The 26,767-nt window shown below is 41.2% G+C and overlaps 1 protein-coding gene across 2 annotated transcripts in view; it reads left to right on the top strand.

Annotated features, from left to right (window-relative positions):
- CDC42SE2 (CDC42 small effector 2) overlaps positions 1-9,060 on the top strand; it is a 140,554-nt gene extending 131,494 nt beyond the window's left edge. For both annotated transcript variants that reach the window (XM_066388188.1, XM_066388187.1), the window contains exons 4-6: positions 2,710-2,811; positions 5,640-5,745; positions 6,672-9,060. In XM_066388188.1, coding sequence (XP_066244285.1) covers positions 2,710-2,811; positions 5,640-5,738 — 201 coding nt within the window. In that variant the 3' untranslated portion in view covers positions 5,739-5,745; positions 6,672-9,060. The remainder of the gene's footprint in view (positions 1-2,709; positions 2,812-5,639; positions 5,746-6,671) is intronic.
- The last annotated feature ends 17,707 nt before the right edge of the window (positions 9,061-26,767 follow it).

Here is a 26,767-nt window from a genome sequence, read left to right as displayed (position 1 = left end):
TGGGTCAGACTTTTCTCCAGTGGCCTGTGTCTGCTCTCTGCGTCCCCGTCCTGGACACTGCTCAGCCCTCCGCGGTCCCCACCCCTGCTTTCCCCAACACCAGGGCGCACTGGCCCCTGCTGCACCCACGAGCAGGCTCAGCCCTCGCTCACCAAGCCCGCTTGTGGCTGTGTCGCTTTCTCCTTTCTGACACTTTCAATACTTGACTTCCTAACTTCAGGGTGTTCCTTTGGCCTCCTCCGATGGTTTACTTTCCCCCACCCAACCTTAACTTGTTCCTCTGTGCACTTCCTGGGACATCTCATTAACTCGCAGCTTTATTATGCCAGTGGTTCTCAGTTCCTCACCTCCAGCTGAGCCTCCTTCAGAACCCTGTTTCCATCCACCCATCGGCCCTCTCGATAACTTCACTCGGATGTTTTCACTGATCCCTCCAGTTCAGTGTCTCAAACCGAGTCTCTTCCCTTCCTTGAGCCTGGTCATCCTCCAGGATTCCTTAACCCAGTGAACTGTGCACATGCTTCTCAGATCTGAAGTCTGCATTTTTCTTAATTCTGCCTTTTCCACAGTTCCCAAGCGCAGCCAGCAACCACATGCTGGTGATGTATCCACTGAACACCTTGAATCTATCCTCTTCTTTCCAGCTCTGCTGTTAACTTTATAATAACTTCTTGTTTTGGCCCCTCCCACCACTGTCCACCTGCATCTGTCATGAGCAGCCTTTTAAAACCAATGGGAGTATGGCCCTGCTTCGAGAGCTGTGCCCCCGCTTGCCTTCAGAGTAGAAGGACTGAAAGCTTCCACTCTTGCACCTTGAAATCAGAGTGCGGTAAGAGGGCATGAAGAGACCTTCCAATACCAAAGGGAATGTTTGACTCCCAACTCAGTAAAGTTCAAGTTTAAAAATACTGCTTTTAGCCTGATCATTAGTGGTGCAGTGTATAAAGCATTGACTTGGAACAGTGAGATCACTGGTTCGAAACCTCAGGCTTGCCTGGTCAAGGCACATATGAGAAGCAACTACTACAAGTTGATGTTTCCCAGTCTTCCCCCCAGTTCTCTCTCCCGCTCCTCTCTCTAAAATCAATCAAAATATTTTCAAAAACTACTATTTTCAGATTTATAAATTAATTACCGTATTTCCCCATGTCTAAGATGCAAACTCTTTTGAAATTTGGGGTCTCAAAACTGGGTGCGTTTTATACAGTGGTTGTCACTTAAGAGGTGTGACATTTTAAATGCTATAGATGGAACTGAGGATGAGGCAATATATGAAGACAGTGATAAGTTGACTGAATTTTATGATGAATAAAACTTGAGTTCAGTAACTTTATGTAATTTTTTTTTCAAGTTTTGGGCCCCAGAATTAAGGTGCGTCTTATACATGGGAGCATCTTATACATGAGGAAATACGATACCTAACCCAGTGAACTGTATCATAATCATGATGATACACATTGAAGTTGTCTGTCCTTAGCCTTTCCGTGTGAGCAGTCTCTTGAATCAGTTTGTCACCTGCTTTTGAAACATCCTCAATATTAAGAATGTTTATTATTTATGAATGTATATTGATACCCCTCTTTCACAAGCATATCCATTCACAGTCCCATCCATTCATTAATTCTTTCAAGAAAAATTTCAGGGTGAGATGGGTGGTGGCCCAACTACACCATGTTGACTCTCAGCATCTTCCTGCCATAACGGAGCAGTTAGAGTAAACTGCTAAATGAGAAGATGTGGCCGTGTGCAGCCTCCTGCTGAGCCCCAGCCCTACTTCCAAAGAAAGAGATTCTTCTATGTGCTCACAGAGAAGCGGGGATCAGGCTCCTGGTGCCTGGAAATGAATCTTATTCTTTGAAATACGCCTTTACCTGCTTGAGAAGATCCTCAGGCTGAGTTATGTGGTTCCTGTGCACATCAGGAAGGCTCTGGGAAGACAGCAGTCTGGCAGGCACCATTTGGGATTCTGATCTGCAGCAACAAAAGCTAGAGAACAGTAAACAGTATATACTGGCTTCTAAAATTAATGCATGAGCTTTTTGCTTTGGTGGCTTTGTAGAACCATGTGCTCATCCTGAGAAGCTGTCACTTCAGTCTGTCTTGATAAGTTTTCAGGATTTATCAGGCTCTTACCAACAGTTCAGGAGACATAGACATAAGTATTATGTTCAAAGGCAACGTAATCCACATTTTCATACATAACTTGCCTTAGTTTTGAGGCACTGCAGTTCCAGGAGGACCCTGCTGAAAGGGAAGTAAACAGTGGGCTGCGCATCCCAGTGTCTGGGAGTCCTGGAAACTGGCCCTGTCTTCATTACTGACAACTTGTAGCCAGAGCAAGGACAATACAGACTGTTGTCCTCAAATCACAATGTATTCTTTGCTAACAATAATGGTTACTGATGATAACTTTATGTTTGTCTCATTTTTTAAAAAAACAACAAAACTTAAATGGTGATTATACTAATATGGTGATGGCCAAAGCTAGAACAAATCATCTATTTTAAGTTCTAAACAATAACCTATTATTTTGCTTTACCACTTTTTGTGCATATATTCTCTTGGGGATTTTCTCATAAGAAGTAAGTGTGGTAGTCCAAGATTCAGGTATTTTTGTGTCCTGGGGAAATTTTTATTATTAGTATACATCCATCAGAATAAGATTTTTGTTAACAAGATCATTTTTAACACAATGTTCTCATACTTTAGAAAAGGCGTCGTCGGATTGACCGAAGTATGATTGGAGAGCCAACGAACTTTGTGCACACGGCTCACGTAGGCTCAGGAGACCTGTTCAGTGGAATGAATTCAGTAAGTATGTTGGTGGACATGCAGATAAGGCCTTTGGGGCATAGTTATGAAATCCATGTCACAGGTGTGTATGTGTTTTTAATGTTATACTGTGCTAGATGACTTTGTAGACATTGATTATAAATACATAATGACAGCATAAAAGAGGATAAAATGGACAAATGAGAAATTAATTGCACACCTGATTTGCCAAGTTAGGTGCTTATTTCTCTTTTAGGTGCTGAACTCTTCGTGGTACCTTTTCCTGAATACATTAAAGGGTTTGGGAAGAAGCTAGGAAGAACCAGAAGTAAAAAAAGAGACCTATTTGCTATCTTTTATAGGGATTCCAGCAAATTTCACATTAGACTTTAAATTTAATCATCTGAACTCTTTTATTGGTTGATTTTATCTAAGAGAAAAAGAGAGTGCAGTATAATGGAGCACTACCGAATGAGTTGTTTTTGTTTTTTTTTAAAATCAGGGCTCTGCCTCACTTTTGCTCTGAGATAGCCACTAAGTATGGAGAAGCCTCTTTAAGGTAAACAGATGTGTAAATGAGCCCTAAAGTGTTTCGAAGTGGGAAGTCTGTAGGCTTTATAAAGACAAAATTATCCCTTGTATACACTCACTCACTGGGCTGCATTAACAAAAGGCTTAAGAGAACAGAGGCTATTAAAATAGGTGAGTATCTTGGAAACAGCAAACAAGTCTGTCAGTTCAGTTACTGGGTGAGCAACGGGGTGTCACCTGCACCTTTGGTGACAGAAGCAGCTGGTTGGTTTTAAATCTGTAGGACAAGTGTTTTGTTTCACTCCAGTGTAGGGTCAGGTTGCTGTCAGTGTAATGCTGCATCCACATGACGTGAAAGACTACATGGGACCCAGTGACTGTTAGCACAGAGACATATAATGCATGGTTTCAGACTTAATGTACGTGACGAATGTTAGCATCTTTCTTATCAACAAAATGTCTTCTCCAGTTCAGGTTTTTAAAAACTCGAACTATATAGGACAAATTAGATGTCTAGTAGATGGTATTTACGTTTCAAGTCTTGTTTCTGCACAGTTCAGAACTTCCTTTAAGATTCCTACCCGGCATTTTGTCCCTGTGGAAAGGCCTGTGATGGTGTGTGTGCTCACTGTAGGCAGAACCCAGACAGGCTCTTGCACGGCTCCCACATCTCACTCCTTGCGCAAGGCTACAGGCCCTCAGGGAGGCTTGCTACAGCCTCCAGGAAGCCTTCTCTGCTTACTGAAGTAGAATTTTTATAAATTATTTTAGCTCTTTTAGAACTAAATAAACTTTTCATAGTCATTGCTTATATTAGTTTGTTGCTGTCCTTAAAGCCATATATATAGGCCCTCAGCTCCGAATTCTTGTTAGACTGGTTATTGTGAAATCTGTTCCCCAATTATTATGGATAGTTCTGATTTGTAGAAGCCTGATTTGCTAAGAAAATTCTGTTTTGTCCAGTAATAGTACAGATAAGACAAAACCACAAATAGACATGCTATTCATCCAAGGAAGTAAGTTGGTTCGTTTTAATAACTACACAGCTAGCATTAGGTCCCTGGCTCAATGCATAGGAACCAGCCACGGCACGTTGGGTTATTGGCTAGTCTGATGACTTATGGTCTCTTCCCCTCAATGCACTGTGCTTTCCAAGACCACCTTCCATACTAAGTTCTTGCTATAAACGTTTTCTGTGACCCTTCTTATAGTTGAGTCCTACTGTGTTAATATACTATAATGACCACAGTCACCCTATACAGTCAACCCACATCCTTTAGTTTGAAATTGAAGAATTTACTTTTGAAGGAAAAAGAATCTACATGGCATCCTGCAAAAATATATTATTTTTAAATAGACCTAAAATATCTACACTGCTCACAAAAATTAGGGAATATTTTATCGCTTCGTATTCATTTTGAAATATCCCCTAATTTTTGTGAAAAGTATATAAAAGCTGACTTATGGAAGGTGCTGGGACTCTTCACAGCTAGGCCTTCACCTCCTGTGGCTTGGTTTTCTAGTTGTCCTGCCCAGTTCTCACTCTCTCCAGACTGCTCCCCATCGCTGCAGGCGAGACAAGGGGTGACGACACTCAGCACATCACAGCTTGTTTCAGCAGAGGGGGAAATACCCGATGTTTATACCTCTCCGTCTATTAGGAAATAAATAGCCCAGTACTGTGGTTAGGGGACAGATTGTGTTAAGCATTTTACCAATAAGAAGCTTGATACTTACAGAGGATAAAGAGTTCACCCAGAATTGCCAGAGTAATAAATAAATCTGGACTAGAGTCCAAGTCTTTTGATGCTTAGCCTCTCTTTAGTTTATCAGACTATTTTAAGAATATATCAGGTATGTAACTTTATCACATGGACTTGTAAAAATTATCTTTGGCTGGTTCAATTTTATTTAAACTTGTTTTTGTTTCTGACTCTATTTTAAATAATTGAAGTGATCATATATATGAGGTGTATATAAATTAAGATACTTGAGGAACTGAAAGTAGATTTGTATACTTTTGACTTCTTTTGAAATGTTACTGAGTGCCTTGTGAATGACAAAAATAAATTTTTGTACTGGGGAAGTAGGCAATGTAGGGGGAGGGAGTTGTGGCAAGAAATTGCTTTCATTAGTAGCCTTACTATTTGCCTTCATAATTAGAAAAATTTAAGTCTTCAAAATTTTTATTCTAAAATTTTATGTCTAAAAATCTTACTTTTTTTTTTTCTATAAAAAGTGCCCTTCTGAAAAAAATAGCCAAAATGTTGAGGCAAGAAATCACTTAGTTGCATTGGTATTAGCTCCTGACTCTGTGCTGTTCTTGTCTGGTGTAGGTTAGCTCCATCCAGAACCAGATGCAGTCCAAGGGCGGTTACGGGGGAGCCATGTCCGCGGGGGTGCAGATGCAGCTGGTGGACACGAAGGCGGGATAGCCCCTCAGTAAGTACCTCCGGCTCAGGTGGGCCACGCCCGCCGAGGCGCAGCTGTCCTTAAGTCTTGACCCTTGAACAACAGGGGTTTGAACTGTGGGGGGCCGCTGTGCCAGAATTGTTTTCACTAAATACTTTAAACTTATTTTCTCTTTGTTATGACTTAGTAACATCTTCTTTTCTCTAGCTAACTTTATTGCAAGAATACAGTATCTATAGGGTGGAGCGAAAGGAGGCTTACAGTTTTGTGTACAGGAACCATCCGAACAACTGTATACCTCCTTTTGCTGCCCACCCTATAATAATACACAGAACATGCATCTGGCAGCTGTTACCGCTAAGGCTTCTGGTTCACAGCGGGCTGGTAGTGAAGTTTTGGAGGAGTCAAAGTTATACACAACTTTTCGACTATGTGGGGGTGTGGGGAGTGTGTAGAGGTCAGTGTTCCCAACCCTACTTTGTTCAAGGGTCAGCTGTATTTTGTCCTTTTTTAAAAAATTGTGAACAAAAGGCAAAAATATTTTACCTGGCTGTTTCACATGAGAGTCCTGGGCATTCCTGCAGTTTGAGTATTGGCTTTTGATTGCTCTTTTTCCTTGGGAAGAACTTTAGAGAATTAAGATGTCTGCTCCGGAGGCTTTGACTGAGATTCTAGTGACAAGATGGCACTTTCGTGTCCTTTAAGCAAGAGTGAAAGTATTAATTTGGGTATTGATACTGTGCAGGATTTCATGTGTAGTGAAATAATTTTATATTTAACACTATGCTCTTGATAAATCTTTATCAGTTTTTAAAACTGATGAACCCCTAAAGTGTAAAAATAATTTGGATTTTTCTTTTGGTTTTATAGGTCATTGTGAATGTGTTTCTCTTTTCATTATTCTTTAATATTTTTTGTCACGATTGCTTTTCTTTTCTTTTCAATTACAAAAAAAGAAGTGTGATGGCGTCTTATCCATGCTGGTGTGAGTCCTCCAGTGAGACGCTCCTGTTCGCCGAGGAAGCTGCCGTGGACGCCTGCATTTCCTTCAGGGGCACACATGCCTTTGGACTCAACTTTAGATTGTGGCTTATTTCAATTTTTATCAACGTGGATCTGATCTTAGCATGATCTTTTTTGTGAATGCTGGCACTATTTTCCTTTTTTTTTTCCATTTTAAACATTTCTCTTTCCACCTGCCTTATGATTTTATTGGTAACCAAGGACCTGCTATTATTTGTTAATTTGTCACCATTTATGTATATTTGGGAGGTGTGAGAACCACAAGCACAATGGTCATTTTTATTCAATAGAAACTTCAGCAGAGTAGATGTCTGCATGCTTTATGATGTGCTGCGTGCGGGGCCCACGGGCCAGTGAGACGGCTGCTATTAGAGTTGGTAGCTGTAGTGCCCAGACACCTTGTCCACACAAAGGAGACTGCAGCTTATTAGAAATGGCACTTTTTGGTCTGTTTAGTTAAAATTATAGTAACAGGAAGTTTGCATTACTAAGGCCTTCGTTCTGTTGTAAATGTTCACTATATTTATTTGAGTGCGAGGACCCCTGAGTGTAAGTGGGCCTGTCCTGTTGTGGGAATGCCCCCTCCCGTCTGGTTCTGCAGTTAGGAGTTGTTCATTTCTTTGAGCACTCACACTGTTCTACTTGTTTTGATTTTATGTTTAATGTTACGGTGTCCAGTAGCAGTTTGTTGAATTGTGGCCTCTCCTGCTAGCAGCAGACTTCGAGTCAGTGGCCTTCCTTCCTGGTCTGCCTACTTTGGGCGGTGGGGGTTGCCGTTGAACCAGTCCGCTGGTAACTGTGTAAATGTGGTGAGAAAATCTTTGTGTCAGTTCCAAAATATGTTTATTCTTCAAACTGCATTTCAGATATATCTCTAAGTGCTTCTTCTTCTCCATAATGGTGTGGCATTCAGCCAGTAAGTAGTTTGCATTCTTATTAAAATGTAAACCCTTGACCAGTTCAGCCCTAGCTAACTACATGTGGTTGAGTTAACATTTCATGCAACAAACGGGACTTCATTGACAACTAAGGAATGAGGTAATTGAAAGTGATCACTTTCTTTTTTAATTTCTTTCCCCTCATCTTACTCCCAAGTTCTTGTGAAAAGAAAACTGAATAAATACTAGTTCTTGCAGGCAGAACGGGAGAGCATTTCTCCCCAGGTCTCGGGGGTTCGGCTTATGTGGCACAGGACCACACTCCCTCAGGCCTCCCCTGCTACACACACAGCCTTCCTCAGTGTCGGCCTCCAACAGAGGGTTTGTCAGGGAAAACCATTATGTTTAGTAGTAAAATGAGGCAGTTTGCAGTTAAACTTGAATTCATCTGGTGTCTTAGTTCACTGTGTGGCTCTTGCGTTCTGGAATTTACCAGAGAGCAAGGGGCACTGCCATGTGCCATGTCTTAAAAAGATGGACTGGATTTTCTTGACTTTGTCAACATTGGTGCCATTTAGTCTACTTTGACTCTAAAAATGAGTACAATTTTTATACTTGTCATGTAACTCCTGGAACAACAATACAGGGAACCATGGTCCCTTTTTCCTGATTTGATTAGATTTTCCAATTGCTGTCTGTTCTGCTTCTCATGGACCAAATACCTGGTGCGCTGGAGCGAGTCTCCATGCTGAGCCTGAGGCTGTGCCGCCAGCGTCTCTGCCACAGCTGCCACCTGCACAGGGGCACTTGCTGAGGAAGGTGTGGTAAATTCAAGAGGAAAATTACCGAAAAGTCTAAGATGTTAACTGGGACAGATCTTTCAGAAGATGTGGAGATACTGTGAATGTGGAGGGGGCAGCTTGCCCACGTTCATCGGTGGGACTAAATGCTGGGAGGTCATCTGGTTCCAATGTATCTCGCTTTAAAATTGAAGCTCATTAAATAAATAGAATAGACTCTTAGTACTGTGTTGAAATACATGCTGGTAACTCTTAAGCAAGGGAAGCTGAATGAAGGTTTAACTAGTGATCTGGATTCTGTTATCAGTGACCTGCATTCTATAAAGCAGGTGCTTAGTTGTTATCTAGGCGTGAGGTGGAGCCAATGAGCGTCCAGTGGAGACGCTCCGGTGGGCCTTTAAACATAGAGAATATATTAGCTTTTCTTTTATTAAATTATAGCAGTTTCATTATAGAGAGCAAGTTTGCCTTGATTTTGTTTAAAATGACTTCTCTCAGCACCCAAAAGATGAAATTGACATATTTTTATAATATAAGCTTACTTTTTTTTTGTACATGGTGTTCATTCATGAATAAAGTGAGTTCAGTGTTTGCTTGTAGATATTAAAAAAGAAAGTACTGATTCAATAAATGTTTTCTTTCAATCCTGGATTGGTTTTTCCTTTCTTCAGTTTAGTTTTTTTCTTTCAAGGAATTACTTACCAAAATTAACTTAGAGCACCCTTTTAGCATTCTTATATTTTCAGTTGACTTGGGTCATGAAATAATTTATCAATTTTCACTTTAAAAGAGTATTTTAAATTTCTAAACTTGTAAACTTTAAATTTATAATTTAACAAATGACTAGTCAAAATGATCCTTAGATGTTTGGAAGTAGGACTTGTTATTTAAATATCCCTTTTCTCCAAATTTTCATTGCCTACCAACATCACAAATGATTTTAAATGAATTAATCAAATACCTCCTCAGTTTTCCATGCTGAAGCATTTTGTTCTCACAGTGTATATAGGATTTAAGTAAGTTTAAAGTTAAGAATTCTGTTTCTTAGCCATACTAGCCACATTTCAAGTGCTTAATAGCTTCATGTAGCTGACAGACATCATTAAAGACAGTTATGGAACATTTCCATCATCACAGAAAGTTTAGGCAGGTTCAAGTTCACTCTTAAAATAATTTAGGACAGTGGTTCCCCATCAGGGCAGTTTTGTCCCCAGGGAACATTTGATAGTGTCTGGAGATACTATCAACCAACTAGTGTTGGTTGTAATAACTTGAAGAAGAGGTGCTGACACCTGGTAGGGGTAGAAACCAGGGAGCTGCTCGTACCTGTGGCACACAGCACAGCCTCTGCAACAAAGGTTTATCCAGCCCCAAGTGTCATAGTGGTCACACCTGAGAAACCCTTGTTTCAGAACAAAGAGAACCTATATACTCATCAAGTACATCCTGTTAGAGTGGTCAAATGCTGAGACCAGGCCAGGAGGGTTTTGGCTATGTCATGATAATTGCCAGATAATACTCTAAAATAGAAAACTGATGAGAAAAATATTAGAAGAGTATTTCAAAATTTTATCATAATTTTTGTCCTCATGGCCAAAGACGCTGAAAGGATATTGGGTTAAGGTAACGTTCTTTGTAAGTTAGTAAAACACTTGATAGTCCCGATTAAGAAGGAAAGAGATACATGAAGAAACTACTATTTGTGTATCAAGAGCTCTGTTCTGGACAACACATGTTTTCCAGTGACTTGCATAAAATGTGGAAGAAGGGCTCATCAGGCAAGCACAAAAAGTAGGCCCCAAAATAGTGTCAGAGATAGTCTGGAATTTGCTGACACTGATGAAAACGCAAACATCTACACACTGATACAGACAAGAAGGGAAGCCTATCCTCCTGGGCGGGCACACTGGAAAGCAAACAATTGAAATTGTTCACTGTCTCCCTGCAGATGATCCAGTGCAGCAGTTCTCAACCTGTGGGTCGCGACCCCGGCGGGGGTCACGACCCACAGGTTGAGAACCGCTGATCCAGTGAGAGAACCTCAACCATTTAATGATGCGTCTGACATTTTACATTTTGGCACTTTAGCCTTTAGATTTTCTGATGTTCCCAAGACTGCAGTTTTGTTTTTAAAGTGCTTTCTACCAGACACATGCAACCTCTGGGCTCCTTTTGATCTTGATCTACATTTTAACCTTATCATCTTAAACATTTTCTACCTGGCTTGTCTTTGATGCTTAGAAGAAAAGTACTTTTACTCGAAAAAGTTACTTTCTGAATAAGAAGATCCAGATGTTTGACCTGAGACCTCAGCAGTTGCTGAGAGTGGTGACCTTGATACTGAAGGAGGACAGTGTCAGTTCCACTGGAAGGTAAGAGCAGGAGAGTGAAGCTAGCACCTGGTTCAAAGCGCCCGTTTTCTCTTGTAAATCCAAGTTCCAGACTTCACTAAAGCTTTCATAGCTCACCAACTCCCATGTGCTCAGTGGCTTTAGACAGATGGATAGCTGCTGTGGGCCCAGAACGGAGACCTAGGCACAGGTTTTTATTTTTGCTCCGTGAAGGAGCAGCAAATGAAATACTTCTTTAAAATCTTCAGAACTTCAGCCTGACCAGGTAGTGGCGCAGTGCATAGAGTGTCGGACTGGGACGCAGAGGACCCAGGTTCGAAATCCTGAGGTCTCCAGTTTATTCAATGAACAACTAAGGAGCCGCAATGAAGAATTGATAGTTCTCTCCCTTCCTGTCTTGTCTGCCCTCTCTGTCTGTCACAAAAATAAATAAATAAAAATAAAGATCTTCAGAGCTTCACCCTTAAGTTATTCATTTCATGCATTTAAACATTCAACCTTTGAATGTGCCTTTCAAATATTTGGACTGAATCCTTCACCTCAGACCCTCATCCTGTGCCAGGAGCCCCCAGGGTTCATAGTGCACTCTCGCTATCAGGTGCACCATACTTGGTCAGTGTCAGAAAAACAGTTGAGTTGCTTTTTGGGTTTCTTTAAAAGTCATTCTCACTTTTCAGAAATAGCCTAAAGAGTAGGTAAGAAATCACTGCTTTTGGCCCTATCACCGGGCTCAGGGCTCCCTACTTGGGGGGTCTCTGCACTGAACTTCTCTCCAGTTTTCTATAATATCTATCAGCTTGTCCCATAAAACATTTTCACAAATGTGTGTAGGTTTTGCTTTAAATTTTACTGCTTGCACAGTGTGTTACTCTGTTCAGGTTGTTACAACAAAGTACCCCAGACTGGGCAGCTTATAAACAGAAAGTTATTTTTCATGGTTTGAGGTGGCAGAAATTCGAAATGTGGGTACCAGCATGGTTAGGTAAGGCCACAGACCTCACACCTCAAGGCGGAAGGGATGGGATAAGGCACCAGTCCCATCATGAGTGACACCCTCTTGGCTGAAGTACTTCCCAATACCATCTCCTTTGGGAATTAGGATTTCAAAATGAATTCTGGGGGATGGAAACATGTAGACTAGAGCACAAAGGATAGAAATGAGTGGGTCCCTTGTAGATGTGGCCACATCCAACATTAGTGCACCAGTGCTAAGGCCCCAGAGTGCCCAGGCCCACAGCACACCTAGGGACAAGCAGCCCTTTCTCACTCACTACCCTTCCTGAGGGACGGACACTAATATGACAGATATTTTAGAAAAAAATCACTCTGGTAAGTTATGAGGGATGAGAAATTGACAAAGATTGAGGATTCTAGTGGTCCAACCTGCAATAGGAATTTGCTAAAACTTGTGAAAAAAGTTTTACAAAAACAAAGCAAGGAAAATGCTCTGAAAAAAATCTCATTGTGTTTTGAAATTTTAATAAATTGTTTTTTTACTTTTATACTTTCATAATTCGCAGTCTTCGATGCACTTTCTGTTAAGAAGACCTGTGCATTCAGCTCTAGGAGATGACTCTGTTTCTCTGATTGTCCTTCCCCTGAGGAGTACCAGACTGCTAGGCAGCACAGTGAGGTCTAGAACATGGGTCGGGAACCTATGGCTCGCGAGCCAGATGTGGCTCTTTTGATGGCTTCATCTGGCTCGCAGACAAATCTTTAATAAAAAATAATAACATTAAAAATATAAAACATTCTCACGTATTACAACCCATTTCCTACCGCTCATGTTCATGGTTGCGGGTGACTGGAACCAATCACAGCTGTCCTCCGGGACAACACCAAATTTTCATAGGATAATGCCTAACGTACCCAGGTCGTTGTATGGCTCTCACGGAATTACATTTTAAAATATGTGGCGTTCATGGCTCTCTCAGCCAAAAAGGTTCCCGATCCCTGGTCTAGAACATAGCAGAGCACTCTCCTCTAACTTCTGAGAAAATTTTGTTTGAACTAGTGTTCTAGCTACAGCCAGACTCAAGGAAGTGAGGTGCAAAAGGACAATCCGACCAGCTGCCTAAAAACACCTCCGATTATGCGTCACAAAAAAGATTAGCTGTGTAATTAAAAGAAATCTTAGGATTTCTAGGTCTGAAGCCGACCTAGAACAGTCTACCCAAATTAGAGCAAATGAGATTGTAAGGAAACTAGTTACAAGAAGCATAATCAAATGGATACACCATTGAACAGCTGGAATATTCACGCATTCAAAACATTTTTACTGAGCGCTGTGCCCACTGCAGCAAACACAGTCCCTGTCCCCAGAAAGCTTGCGTCCCAGTGTTATGGGTGCAGAGACAGCCAGGCGAGAAAGTCAGTTACAGACAAGATTAGGAAACAGTAAGTGCTCTGGGAAAACAGCTGGGTAGATGCAAGAGGAGTTACATTTACAATATCACCATGCTGAGATGGTGATGTTGAGCCTGAAAAGATCACAGTAATGTGACAAAACATGTTCTAAATGTCAACAAGCACAAGGGAAGGAATTCTAGACGTTCCAGTATAAACGTGTAAACCAAAGATAAGACATAGTTTTCGATGACTGATGGATGTACCCCAAGCGCCTAGAACAGGGCCAGCTATCCAAATAAAATGATAAATGTTTCAAGTGAAATTAATAAGTTATTTAAGAGGCAGTTTTAGTGACAAATAATTTTTATTTCTTTAAGAGCTCATAACATTCTGGTTGTACAGTGAATTATAGTCAACAATGTAAATTTTAGGAAAGTTGACAAAAGTCAGAAGATAGTATATCAGTTGAGAGTATAAGTGCTGATCTCTATACCAACAGGTAGTTCATAAAGTACTGTGTGTACAGGCATGCATAAGAGAAACAAATGTGAAAATTTAACCTCACTACTTTGAAGGAAAGAAGTCTATTAGAAAAAGCTTCATTTTTCATGGTATAAAATCATTTTTACAATTCAAAGTTGGGGAATCAAGAAATGAAAGTATGTCTACATTATTTGAAATTTAGTAGATAACCCTCAGAGAACTCAATATGCAAATAACTAGGTTCTTAGAAGTAGGGATGGGGCATGAAAAGTGGGTAAGAGGCATTTTTCATATGATGCCTGTCTGTCCTGTTTGGACTTTATTTATAATGCTAGAATTTCATAATAGTATAAAGCAAAATACCATGTTAAACAAATATTAGGAGACAAGAAGATAGCTGTCTAGTAAGCTTCAGGGTCTTATTCCCACAGAAACACCCAATAAATAGTAATCTATGAGCCAAAAGAGCTTTATGAGAACTCTATAAACTAGTTAAGAAGCTGCAACAACCAAGCAAATGTGTAAACAAGAAAAGCCGCTCTCCAAATGGTCGTGGAATGGTTTGTGCTGCCTGACTCAGTGATGAACATTGGCATAATCTGGAAGCCAGGTTGGAGGCTGCTGAAACCACAAGCAGTGTGGCAGCATGTTAGGATTGTCGGTGGGCTGTAGACCCACGGGGCATGGGAGTGAGATCAGGCAGAAGAAAAGAACAGAAACTCAAGGCTTCTGAGAATAAGCAAGAATGCGACTCTTAAATAAAGACATTTAAAAACTGAATTTATGGGAACTGGAAATAAAAGCACACATGCAGCCCCAAGGAAGATGCACACCAAGAAAAAGGTTGAGAGGACCACAAGCCTTTAAGTTGGTTCAGTTAGTCCCCTCTGCATAAAGCCACTCAGTTTAATGACTAGGTGGGAACTATTGTTTCAAATACCTAAATCTTAAAAAAGGTCACAAAGCATACAAAGAAACAAACCATGGATCATTTAAAGGATCAAACCAAAAACCAAGCTTAACCAGAGACCTCTGACTTGATAAAGAATTTAAAGCAATTGTCTTAAATATGCTCAGTGAGCTAGATGAGAACATGGGACAGACTAAACAAACTCAAGGAAAATTATTTCTTTAAAATGAGAATATCAACATGGATAGAAATTATAAAACAAAATACTGGAGGAGATTCCAAGCTGGTGGCAGAGTAGGTGGACGTTTCAACTGCCACCTCCCAAGACCAAATTGGATTACAACTTAATTTAAGAGCAATCATCTTAAAAATACATACTTGGGACTAAATGAAGAGGAGTCTATAACCAAGGATCACAGAAGAAGCCACATGCAGACTAGTAGGAAGGGTGGAGACACAAAAAGGGCTTCCCTGCTCCCAGGAACGAGGGTGGCTGTCAGGAGGGACTCTCATGGTGGCGAGGTTCGTCCTGAGAGGGGAGGGTCCTGAGCCCCAGGCTGGGTGACCCAGCCTAGAGCCCCAGAGCCTAGAAGAGGTTCCCACACAGCATTTGGCAGTGAAAAGAGCTGAGGTTTCTGTCTGAGAAAGAGACAAACCTCCTGGAGACATAGACTTTGTTTTAACAGGCCAGTTGCAAGAAGTCTTGTTCACAGCCACTTACCCAAGTCTCCTGCGGAGGGAGGGCTGAGAAGACTAGAGTAGCGTGAGGAGAGTGTGAAGTTGGAGGCCCAGGGAGAGACACCGTAGGGGACAGCCACTGGAACCCCTGTGCTGAGTCATTCTCCAGTACTGCAGTCGCCATATTTCTTGAGTGGAGCAGTCCCCTCCTTGCGGTATCAACCTGGGGAAAAGCAACTGCCCTACCCTTGGAGTCTCTTCTGCCCCAGGCATGGAGACTAGGTCATTCCAAGAAGGGAGCCAGGAAGCAGGGAGCCTGTCAGGGACTCAGTTTTCTAGCATTGAGGCTGGAGCTTTCCCCTGCACTCTCCCAAGACTATGGTGCTTTGGCCTCATGGGAGACTCAGTAGAAACTGTCCAGACTGCAGGCAGACCACATCTCTAGGTTTTAGAGGACATACCCACCAGATTCCTGGGGCCACACCCTACTGAGGTCTGTGATAAAAATCTGAGCAGACTGACACGGGCCAAGCCACACCCACCAAACTTCCTAATCCCTGAATTGCCTCAGACTCTAGACTCCACCAGAGGTTTTATTTCAGTGATCTAGCTTATCAAGCAGACAGAGGCTGCAGTAGGTGGGACTCAGGGAACCTTGAGCTTTTAAGTGGACCTTACCCCAGGCCCACTGTGGGGAAAAGCCAGCCTAGGCATGCAACTTGGTATTTCCATGTGCTCCTGGGCCCAGCAGAGGCAGCCACAATCTCTGGATTGCTTGTAGCTTCAAGAAGGTTGCTGAGGGCCAGTCCCTGGCAGTGTCCCCCTTGGTGTGCACCGGATTCTTGCCAGGGAGACTCAGGGCTGGCACATCCTGTAGCCAGCTGCAGAGCGCACTGGTTCAGAACCTAACAACCCTTGCTAGTAGGATATCCTAAGAAAGGGTTCCTCACATCTGGCCCAGCTGAGGCAAGTTCTGCTCTCTGTAGTCAGCACCAGCATTGGACAGGGTGAAAAGTCAGAGCCAGCTGGCCTGGGGGCTGGATATCCTACCCTGCTGGGCTAGATTCCACAGGGAGAAGGGAGAGAAGCTTGGAGTACAAACATTTAAAATGTGGGTCTATGTGAGCCTATTGTTGGGTCTGGTTGAGGGGCTTAGCCACTTTCTGGGGGGGGTACAGTCAATGCCAAGATAGGACTCTCTCATCTTCTTCCTTGAGACCAGGGTCTCACTGGCTGTAAGAACTTCTGCAGAGGGGACTGTCATCCCCACTCAATCTGAATCTGCTGCAAACCTTGCTGAAAAGAAATAAAACATTTTGAGTATCCAGCAGTGGCTGAGGGATTAGGCTCTGGAGTAGGGGCCACTTTCCCCATACTGAGCTCATGACTGAGAGACCCCTGAAGTAGGGGGTCCCGCTAATGTTGAATTTATCCCCAACCTCAGCTGCCCTAACCCACCAAGTTTTCAACCTGTAGAGGGGTTGGTTGGGTGAGGCCAGTCTGAGCCCACACTACAGGCTTTCTACAGAAGACTCTATGGGAAAACCACACAGCTGCAAGAGGAAGTGGAGCAGCTGAAAAGTGGAGGCCAATCTTACAAAGCCTAGGGCTTTTATGGAGCTGCTGTCATCTCTAAGCAGAAAGAAGCTGTTCCTTATACACAGATTGGCCCCTTTCACACTACCCAGACACAGGAAACACAGACACAGCAAACAGAGCAGTAGCTCCAGACAGGTAGTCAATGGCAGGTTACAAACAACAGTTGATGCCAACCCAAACAACCTAGAACCAACACAACCAGTAGAGGGTGGCAGATAGCACCAACACTAGACTCAGCTAATTACACAAGCAGCATGCATAAAAGAGTAGTCCAGCAGGCACCAGACACTCTGGAGAATAAATACACCCAACAGGACAGACACTGCACAGTATCTAATGCATATGATCAAGGTTGACCCTTAGAGCCAGACAGCTTGAAGGGATAACCGCACCGACAAAAGGACTAGATGTATTCAATACCCATATGCAACAGGAGGGAAAATACTACCCTCAAGAAGCATTCCTAGCCCTGGCTGGTTGGCTCAGCGGTAGAGCATCGGCCTAGCGTGCGGAGGGCCCAGGTTCAATTCCCAGCCAGGGCACATAGGAGAAGCGCCCATTTGCTTCTCCACCCCTCCGCCAGGCCTTCCTCTCTGTCTCTCTCTTCCCCTCCCACAGCCAAGGCTCCATTGGAGCAAAGATGGCCCGGGCGCTGGGGATGGCTCTGTGGCCTCTGCCCCAGGCACTAGAGTGGCTCTGGTCGCAACTTGGTGACGCCCAGGATGGGCAGAGCATCGCCCCCTGGTGGGCAGAGCGTCGCCCCATGGTGGGCGTGCCGGGTGGATCCCGGTCAGGCGCATGCGGGAGTCTGTCTGACTGTCTCTCCCTGTTTCCAGCTTCAGAAAAATGCAAAAAAAAAAAAAAAAGAAGAAGCATTCCTAGCCTGACCAGGCAGTGGCGCAATGGATAGAACATTGGACTGGGATGCAGAGAACCCAAGTTTGAAATCCTGAGGTCGCCAGCTTAAGCACGGGCTCATCTGGTTTGAGCACAGCTCACCATCTTGAACCCAAGGTCACTGATTTGAGCAAGGGGTCACTCAGTCTGCTGTAGCCTCCCAGTCAAGGCACATATGAGAAAGCAATCAATGAACAACTAAGATGCCGCAATGAAGAGTTGATGCTTCTCATCTCTCTCCCTTCCTGTCTCTCTGTCCCTATATGTTCCTCTCTGACTCTCTCTGTCTTTATCACACACACACACACACACACACACACACACAGAGAGAGAGAGAGAGAGAGAGAGAGAGAGAGAAGCATTCCTAGAGTAAGGAAGTCAGATGGCCTGGAGATCAGTATCACCAAGCCCATCTTCCTCATAAAGACACCAAAACAAATTTTAAAGTCAGATAGTGCTACCTAATACACAGACAAAATATGACCCAAATGAATCAACAAGAGAAATCCCCAGAAAAAGAACTAAATGATTTTTAGGATGCTCAAGTTTCTTAGAGCAACAATGGATGGTCATAATGGGTACCTAAATAAAGAGATAGCAAGCATTGAAAAGAACACGGAAATCATAAAAAAGAACCAGTCAGAAATGACAAATACATTATCAGAAATGAAGCTGCACTGAAAGGAATCAACAGCAGGCTGGATGCAGCAGAAGATTGAATCAGTGATTTGGAGGACAAGATAAACATAAGCACAGAAGCAGAGCAACAAAATAAAAAGAACCTTAAAAGACTGAGGAAACTCTAAGAGACCTCTGTGACAACATACAGAGAAACAAGATCCGCATAATGGAGGTTCCTAAAGGAGAAGAGAACAAACAAGGGATAGAAACCTGTTTGAAGAAATCATAGCTAAAAACTTCCCTAAATTGATGAAGGAAAAAATCACAGAAGTTCAAAAAACACAGATCCCATTAAAGATGAACCCAAGGAGGCCTATACAAAGACACAAAGTAATAAAAATGCCAAAGTTAAGTGACAAAGAAAGAATACTAAAAGCTGCAAGAGAAAAGCAGTTAATTGCCTACAGAGGAGCCCCCATAAGAATGACATCCAACTTCTCATCAGAAACACTTGAGGCTAGAAGAGATTGGCAAGAAATATTCAAAGTGATGCAAAACAGGAACTTACAACCAAAGCTACTTTATCCAGCAAGGCTATCATTTAAAATTGAAGGAGAAATGAAAAGTTTCCCAGACAAAAAAGACTCAAGGAATTCATTACAACCAAACTAGTACAGCAAGAAATGTTAAGGGGCCTGCTACCAAAAGAGCAAAGGAAAAAAGAGATCAAGAGAAAAAGGATTGTAGGTTTAAAGAATAAACTGGCAATAAATAAATATATATCAATAATAACCTTAGCCCAACCAGGTGGAGGCTCAGTGGAGAGTGCATCAAACTGGGATGTGGAGGACCCAGGTTTGAGACCCCGAGGTCGCCAGCTTAAGTGCAGGCTCATCTGGTTTGAGCAAGGCTCACCAGCTTGAGCCCAAGGTTGCTGGCTCAAGCAAGGTGTCACTCAGTCTGCTATAGTCCCCCTAATCAAGGCACATATGAGAAATCAATCAATGAACAACTAAGGAGCCACAACAAAGAATTGATGTTTCTCATCTCTCTTCCTTCCTGTCTATCTGTCCCTATCTGTCCCTCTCTCTGACTCTCTCTCTGTCACAAAGAAAAAATAATAATAATAACCTTAAATGTAAATGGATTAAATGCTTTATTCAAAAGACATAAGGTAGCTGCATGGATAAGAAAACAGGACCCATACATATGTTGTCTACAAGAGACCCACTTTGGGACAAAAGATACACATAAACTGAAAGTGAAGAAATGGAAAAAAGTATTTCATGCAAATGAAAGTTAAAAATAAAAAGGTGGGTAGCAATACTTATATCTGACAAAATAGCCTTTATACAATGGCTATAGTAAGGGATAAAGAAGGTCACTACATAGTGATAAAGGGAGCAATTCAAAAGGAGGATATAACCTTTGTAAGTATTTATGCACCTAATATAGGAAGACCTAAATATATTATATAAAGCAGATTTTGATGGACATAAAGTGTGAGATCAACAGTAATACTAGAGTAGTAGGGGATTTTAATATGCCACACTAACATCAGTGGATAGATCCTCCAGACAGAAAATTAACAAGGAAACAGCAGCCTTAATGACACACTAGATCAACAGATTTAACTTACATCTTCAGAACCTTTCACCCAAAAGCAGCAGAATATACATGTTTTTCATGTGCTCATGGTACATGGTACATTCTCTAGGATAGACCACATGGTAGAACACAAAACAAGTTTCAATAAATTTAAGAAGACTGAAACAATATTAAACATCTCTGATCACAATGGCATGAAACTATAAATCAACTACAAGAGAAAAACTGAAAAACATTCAAACACTTGGAGGCTAAATAGCATGCAATTAAATAATGAATAGGTTAACAATGAGATCAAGGAAGAAATAAAAAATTTCTTTGAAACAAATGAAAATTAACATAAACAACCCACAATCTATGGGACACAGCAAAGGCAGTCCTGAGAGGGAAGTTCATAGCATTACAGACATACCTTAAAAAGCAAGAAAAAGCTCAAACAACTTAACCTTGCACCTAAAAGAACTAGAGAAAGAACAAAAAATAAACCTCAGAGGAAGCAGAAGGAAGGAAATAATAAAGATCAGAGCAGAAATAAATTACAGACTAAAAAAAAAAAAAGAAAGAAAAAGAAAAACAATAAAAAAGATCAATGAAACCAAGAGCTGGTTCTTTGAAAAGATAAACGAGATTGACAAACCTTTAACCAGACTCATCAAGAAAAAAAGAGAGAGGACTTAAATAAATAAAATTAGAAATGAAAGTGAAGAAGTAACAACTGACACTGCAGAAATACAAAGGATTATAAGAAAATACTATGAAGATCTATATGCCAAAAAAGTGGACAACCTAGGTGAAATGGATAAAATCCTAGAAACATAACAATCTTCCAAAACTCAATCTAGAAGAATCAGAAAACCTAAACAGATCGATTATAACAAAATTGAAGCAGTTATCAAAAAACTCCCAGCAAACAATAGTCCTGAACCAGATGGCTTCACAGGCAAATTTTACCAAACATTCAAAGAACTAACACCTATCCTTCTAAAGCCATTTTAAAAAAATGAAGATAAGGGAAGACTTCAAAACTCCTTTTATAAGGCAAGCATTGTACTCTTTCCAAAACCAGGTAAAGACACTACAAAAAAAGAAAACTATAGGCCAATATCCCTGATGAACATAGATACTAAAATTTTCAACAAAATATTAGCAAAGCAGATCCAGCAATATATAAAAGAGATCATACATCATGATGAAGTGAGATTTATTCCAGGGAGGCAAGGCTGGTACAATATTTGTAAATCAGTAAATGTGATTCATCACATAAACAAAAGGAAGCATAAAAATCACATGATTATATCAATAGATGCAGAAAAAGCATTTGATAAAATCCAGCACCCATTTATGATCAAAACTGTCAGCAAAGTGGGAATACAGGGAACATACCTCAACATGATAAGGCCATCTATGACAAACCAACAGCCAACATCATACTCAATGGACAGCAATTAAAAGTAATTCCCGAGATGATGTCAGAGTAATGGCGGGGTAGGAAGCAATACAGATAAATCTCCCCCAAAACTCAACAAGATCTTCAACCAGAAACAGAAAAACCTATTCTTGGAGCCTCCAGATGATTCGCAATACACCCAAAGGTATGGTCGAGTGAAAAATTGGCTAAATATATAATCAAACCCCAAAGGAAATAGTGAGTAAGAAATGCTCCTCCTTACTAACCTAAACAGGGCAGCTTTCACTGGGAACTGAGAATATAGAAACTAAGGCAGGCAAAGGGGGTGAATAGATCCAGGCTGCGGCACAAAGGGCCAAACCAGGCTGTGGCACGGAGATCCAAGCTGAGGAAAAACTGTTCCTGTGGCAACCCGGGCAATACAAGCTAACACTCGCACCAAACCTAGACAAAGAAAGACAAGTGGGGCAGCCATTTTCCCGATCCCCTGGTCGGTGCGCGCAGATAGTGGGCGAGAGATTCCTTCCAAAGCCCCAGGAGTGGGTGCCCATGTTACCCCACAGAGAGGCAGAGTCAGAGGCCTTGGTGTGGGCCAAAAGCAGAATCTCCAGACCGCCCCAGCATCCTGAAAAAGCCGCGCACGGGGAGGGAGCAAGAACTAATTCCAACACTGGAACTTTTCCGTCCAGGAGGGAGTTTCACTCAGAGGGTGAGGTGGCTGGCCTGATATCCTGGTCTATGTGCGCAGATAGTGAGCAAGAGTTTCCTCCAAGTGCCCCAGGAGTGGGCGCTCGCCCGTGTTACCGGACAGAGTGGCAGAGCCAGAGGTCTTTGAGTGAGTGGAAACCCCGCCTGATTATGCTAGCAACTCTGACTGACTGAGCCTTACCCAGAGCCCTGTGCTGAGTAGGAATAGAATGGGGAGTTGCCAGCTCTTTGAGCCTCTTACTATCCAGGCAGAGGCAGCAGCAACCCCATAGCTGGATTATCAGGCTACTAATTGAGGAAGGAAAGACTAGGAGAAAGGCTCCAGGAACACGGACTCTCTCACTGGGGGAGCCTATAAATGCTAATGAGCCTCGACTGCCAACGAGACTGAAACACAATACATGATATCGCCGTAGAGACTTATCAACTGCAAACCTCTACCTGAGCGTGCCAAAGGGGCAGAACCCAAGGTACAGAGTCACCGACCAGGAAGAGGGAGAGAAAAGAAAAAGCAAGAAAATAACCTCTCAAAATCAAGAATAATCCACAGACTTTATAACCTATCCCATTTTATTATATTTCTTCGTTTGTTTCTCTTATCTTCATTCTTGATATTTTTTTTTCCTCCTCCAATTTGGTCGTTTAACTCTCTGCCGGTCTTACTCTTTCCTCTCCTTGAACTACACTACCCATAAGTGTTACATCTCCCATTATCTTTTCTTTCCTCTCCCTTTCTGTCTATGAGGGTTGCACTCTAAAACCCTTAACTCTCTCTGTCTCTCTCTCTCCTCTTTTTTCTTTTTTCTTCTTTTAGTGGTTCCCTCTTTTTTTTTCTCTCTCCCTCTCTTTCTTTTCTCCCTCTATATTAGTTTCTTCCTTTCTCCTTTACATCTCCTCTCATTCAAACCTCAACACGAACAAATTATCTGGGACTCAAACTTATGTTTGTGGCATTTTGGGGGTTTTTTACTTCACCTTTTTAACTCACTAGCAGTGCTCCCATCCCTGGCTTTCCATTTTATCTAGTTCTTGTTGCACTAAGCACAATAGTAATTTTTTAATTTGTCCCCCCATTTTCCGGTTTCCCTCTTATTCCTCTCATCATAACTCTTAGTCAACCAACACCTACAAGCAAATCATTTTATTCTTGACCCAAATTTTTTCCTTATTTGCTTTTTGTGGGTCCCTACCCCCCTCTTTTTTTCTTTTTCTTTTTTCTTTTTTGCCCCTTTATTACTTTTCCCCAATTCAGACCCTCCATTACAGGCATTGTTTGTTCTATTTAGTACAATATAATTCACAGTTCACCACAAGATTTTCTCAAGAAAGAGGGGAGAGGAGAGGAGAGGAAAAAAGGAGGGGGGGAATAATTTCCTTTTTAAAAAATTTTTTCTTTTTGTATTTTTCTGAAGCTGGAAACGGGGATAGACAGTCAGACAGACTCCCGCATGCGCCCGACCGGGATCCACCCGGCATGCCCACAAGGGGGCAACGCTCTGTCCACCAGGAGGCGATGCTCTGCCCCTCCGGGGCGGCACTCTGTCGTGACCAGAGCCACTCTAGCGCCTGGGGCAGAGGCCAAGGAGCCATCCCCAGTGCCCGGGCCATCTTTGCTCCAATGGAGCCCTGCTGCGGGAGAGGAAGAGAGAGACAGAGAGGAAGGAGAGGGGGAGGGGTGGAGAAGCAGATGGGCACTTCTCCTGTGTGCCCTGGCTGGGAATTGAACCCAGGACCTCTGCACGCCAGGCCGACGCTCTACCACTGAGCCAACCAGCGAGGGCCTTTTTTTTTTAATTTTTATTTTATTTTTCTTTATTTCATTATTAATTTTTTAAAAAAAAACAACTCTTTTCGATTTTTTAAACTTTTTATTCTTTATTAAATCTCATTAATACTATCAACAAAACCACCCTCAGATGCCATTAAAGAAGAGAAAATAGAATATCATGGATACAAAGAAAGAGAGGTAACAAGCTAGATGAGGAAAAATCTATGGAGAAAAAATTTAATATATTGGAAACCTTGGAGCTAAATGACAGAGAATTTAAGATAGAAATCCTAAAAATCCTCCGAGATATACAAGAAAACACAGAAAGACAATTTAGGGAGCTCAGGAAACAATTCAATGAACACAAAGAATATATTTCCAATGAAATGAAAACTATAAAAACAAATCAAACAGAGATGAAAAACCCAATTCACGAGCTGAAAAACGAGGTAACAAGCTTAGCTAATAGAACAGGCCAAATAGAAGGGAGGATTAGTGAAATAGAAGACAAGCAACTTGAGGCACAACAGAGAGAAGAAGAAAGAGACTCAAAAATTAAAAAAAAAAATGAGATAGCACTACAAGAATTATCTGACTCCATCAAAAAGAATAACATAAGAATAATAGGTATATCAGAGAGAGAAGAGAGAGAAAACGGAATGGAGAACATACTCAAACAAATAATAGATGAGAACTTCCCAAGTCTGTGGAAAAAACTAAATTCAAGAAGCCTCAAATTCAAGAAGCAAACAGAACTCCGAGTTTTATTAACCCCAAAAAACCTACTCCAAGGCACATCATAATGAAATTGGCACAAACCAACAGCAAAGAAAAAATTCTCAAGGCAGCCAGGGAAAAGAAGAATACAACATATAAAGGAAGGCCCATTAGATTATCATCAGATTTCTCAGCAGAAACTCTACAAGCTAGAAGAGAATGGACCCCAATATTTAAAGTCCTGAAAGAGAGGAACTTTCAGCCACGAATACTATACCCATCAAAGCTATCCTTCAAATATGAAGGAGAAATAAAAACATTCACAGATACAGAAAAGATGAGGAAATTTATCATCAGAAACCCCCACTCCAGGAATTACTAAAGGAAGTTCTCCAATCAGATACAAAGAACAAAAAAAAAACAGAGCCACAAGTAAAAGCTCCAAGAAGAACACAATAAAATCAAATTTAAACTGTGAAAACAACAAAAAGAAAGGGGGGGGGGAGAGGATGGAGATTAACAGTAGCAAAGGATGATGGAGTGCAAAAGTACTCACAAAATAGTGTGCTACAATGAACAGAGTAGGAACCCTTTTCATTACTTAAATGTAACCACCATTATGAAAACCACCACAGAAGCACATGAGATAAAAAAGATAGCAACAGAGGAAAGATGTATGGAATACAACCAAATAAAAACAAAAGATAGAAAAACAAAAGGGAAGGATCAAACAAGACACAAAACTAACAGAAAGCAAGATATAAAATGGCAATAGAGAACTCACAAGTGTCAATAATTACACTAAATGTAAATGGATTAAACTCACCAATAAAAAGGCACAGAGTAGCAGAATGGATTAAAAAAGAAAATCCAACTGTATGCTGCCTACAGGAAACTCACCTAAGTAACAAGGATAAAAACAAATTCAAAGTGAAACGCTGGAAAACAATACTCCAAGCAAATAACATCCAAAAAAAAGCAGGCATAGCAATACTCATATCTGATAATGCTGACTACAAGACAACAAAAGTACATAGAGACAAAAATGGCCATTTCATAATGGCTAAGGGGACACTGAATCAAGAAGACATAACAATACTTAATATATATGCACCAAACCAAGGAGCACCAAAATATATAAGACAGCTACTTATTGACCTTAAAACAAAAACTGACAAAATTACAATCATACTTGGAGACCTCAATACACCGCTGATGGCTCTAGATCAGTTATCCAAACAGAGAATCAACAAAGATATAGTGGCCTTAAAAAAAACACTAGAGCACCTGGATATGATAGACATCTACAGGACATTTCATCCCAAAGTGACTGAGTATACATTTTTCTCCAGTGTACATGGATCATTCTCAAGAATTGACCATATGTTGGGCCACAAAAACAACATCAGCAAATTCATAAAAATCGAACTTGTACCAAGCATATTTTCTGATCATAAAGCCTTGAAACTAGAATTCAACTGCAAAAAAGAGGAAAAAAATCCCACAAAAATGTGGAAACTGAACAACATACTTTTAAAAAATGAATGGGTCAAAGAAGAAATAAGTGCAGAGATCAAAAGATATATACAGACTAATGAAAATGACAATACGACATATCAGAATCTATGGGATGCAGCAAAAGCAGTGATAAGAGGGAAGTTCATATAACTTCAGGCATATATGAACAAACAAGAGAGAGCCCAAGTGAACCACTTACCTTCACACCTTAAGGAACTATAAAAAGAAGATCAAAGACAACCCAAAACCAGCCGAAGAAAGGAGATAATAAAAATCAGAGCAGAAATAAATGAATTAGAGAACAGAAAAACTATAGAAAAAATTAATAGAACAAGGAGCTGGTTCTTTGAAAAGATCAACAAAATTGACAAACCCTTGGCAAGACTTACCAAGGAAAAAAGAGAAACAACTCATATAAACAAAATCCAAAATGAAAGAGGAGAAATCACCACGGACACCGTAGATATACAAAGAATTATTGTAGAATACTATGAAAAACTTTATGCCACTAAATTCAACAACCTAGAAGAAATGGATAAATTCCTAGAACAATACAACCTTCCTAGACTGAGTCAAGAAGAAGCAGAAAGCCTAAACAGACCTATTAGTAGAGAAGAAATAGAAAAAACCATTAAAAACCTCCCCAAAAATAAAAGTCCAGGCCCTGACGGCTATACCAGCGAATTTTATCAAACATTCAAAGAAGACTTGGTTCCTGTTCTACTCAAAGTCTTCC

Source organism: Saccopteryx leptura, chromosome 6 (genome assembly GCF_036850995.1).
Source record: "Saccopteryx leptura isolate mSacLep1 chromosome 6, mSacLep1_pri_phased_curated, whole genome shotgun sequence".
NCBI lineage: Eukaryota > Metazoa > Chordata > Mammalia > Chiroptera > Emballonuridae > Saccopteryx > Saccopteryx leptura.
This window is presented reverse-complemented; position numbering and strand designations above follow the sequence as displayed.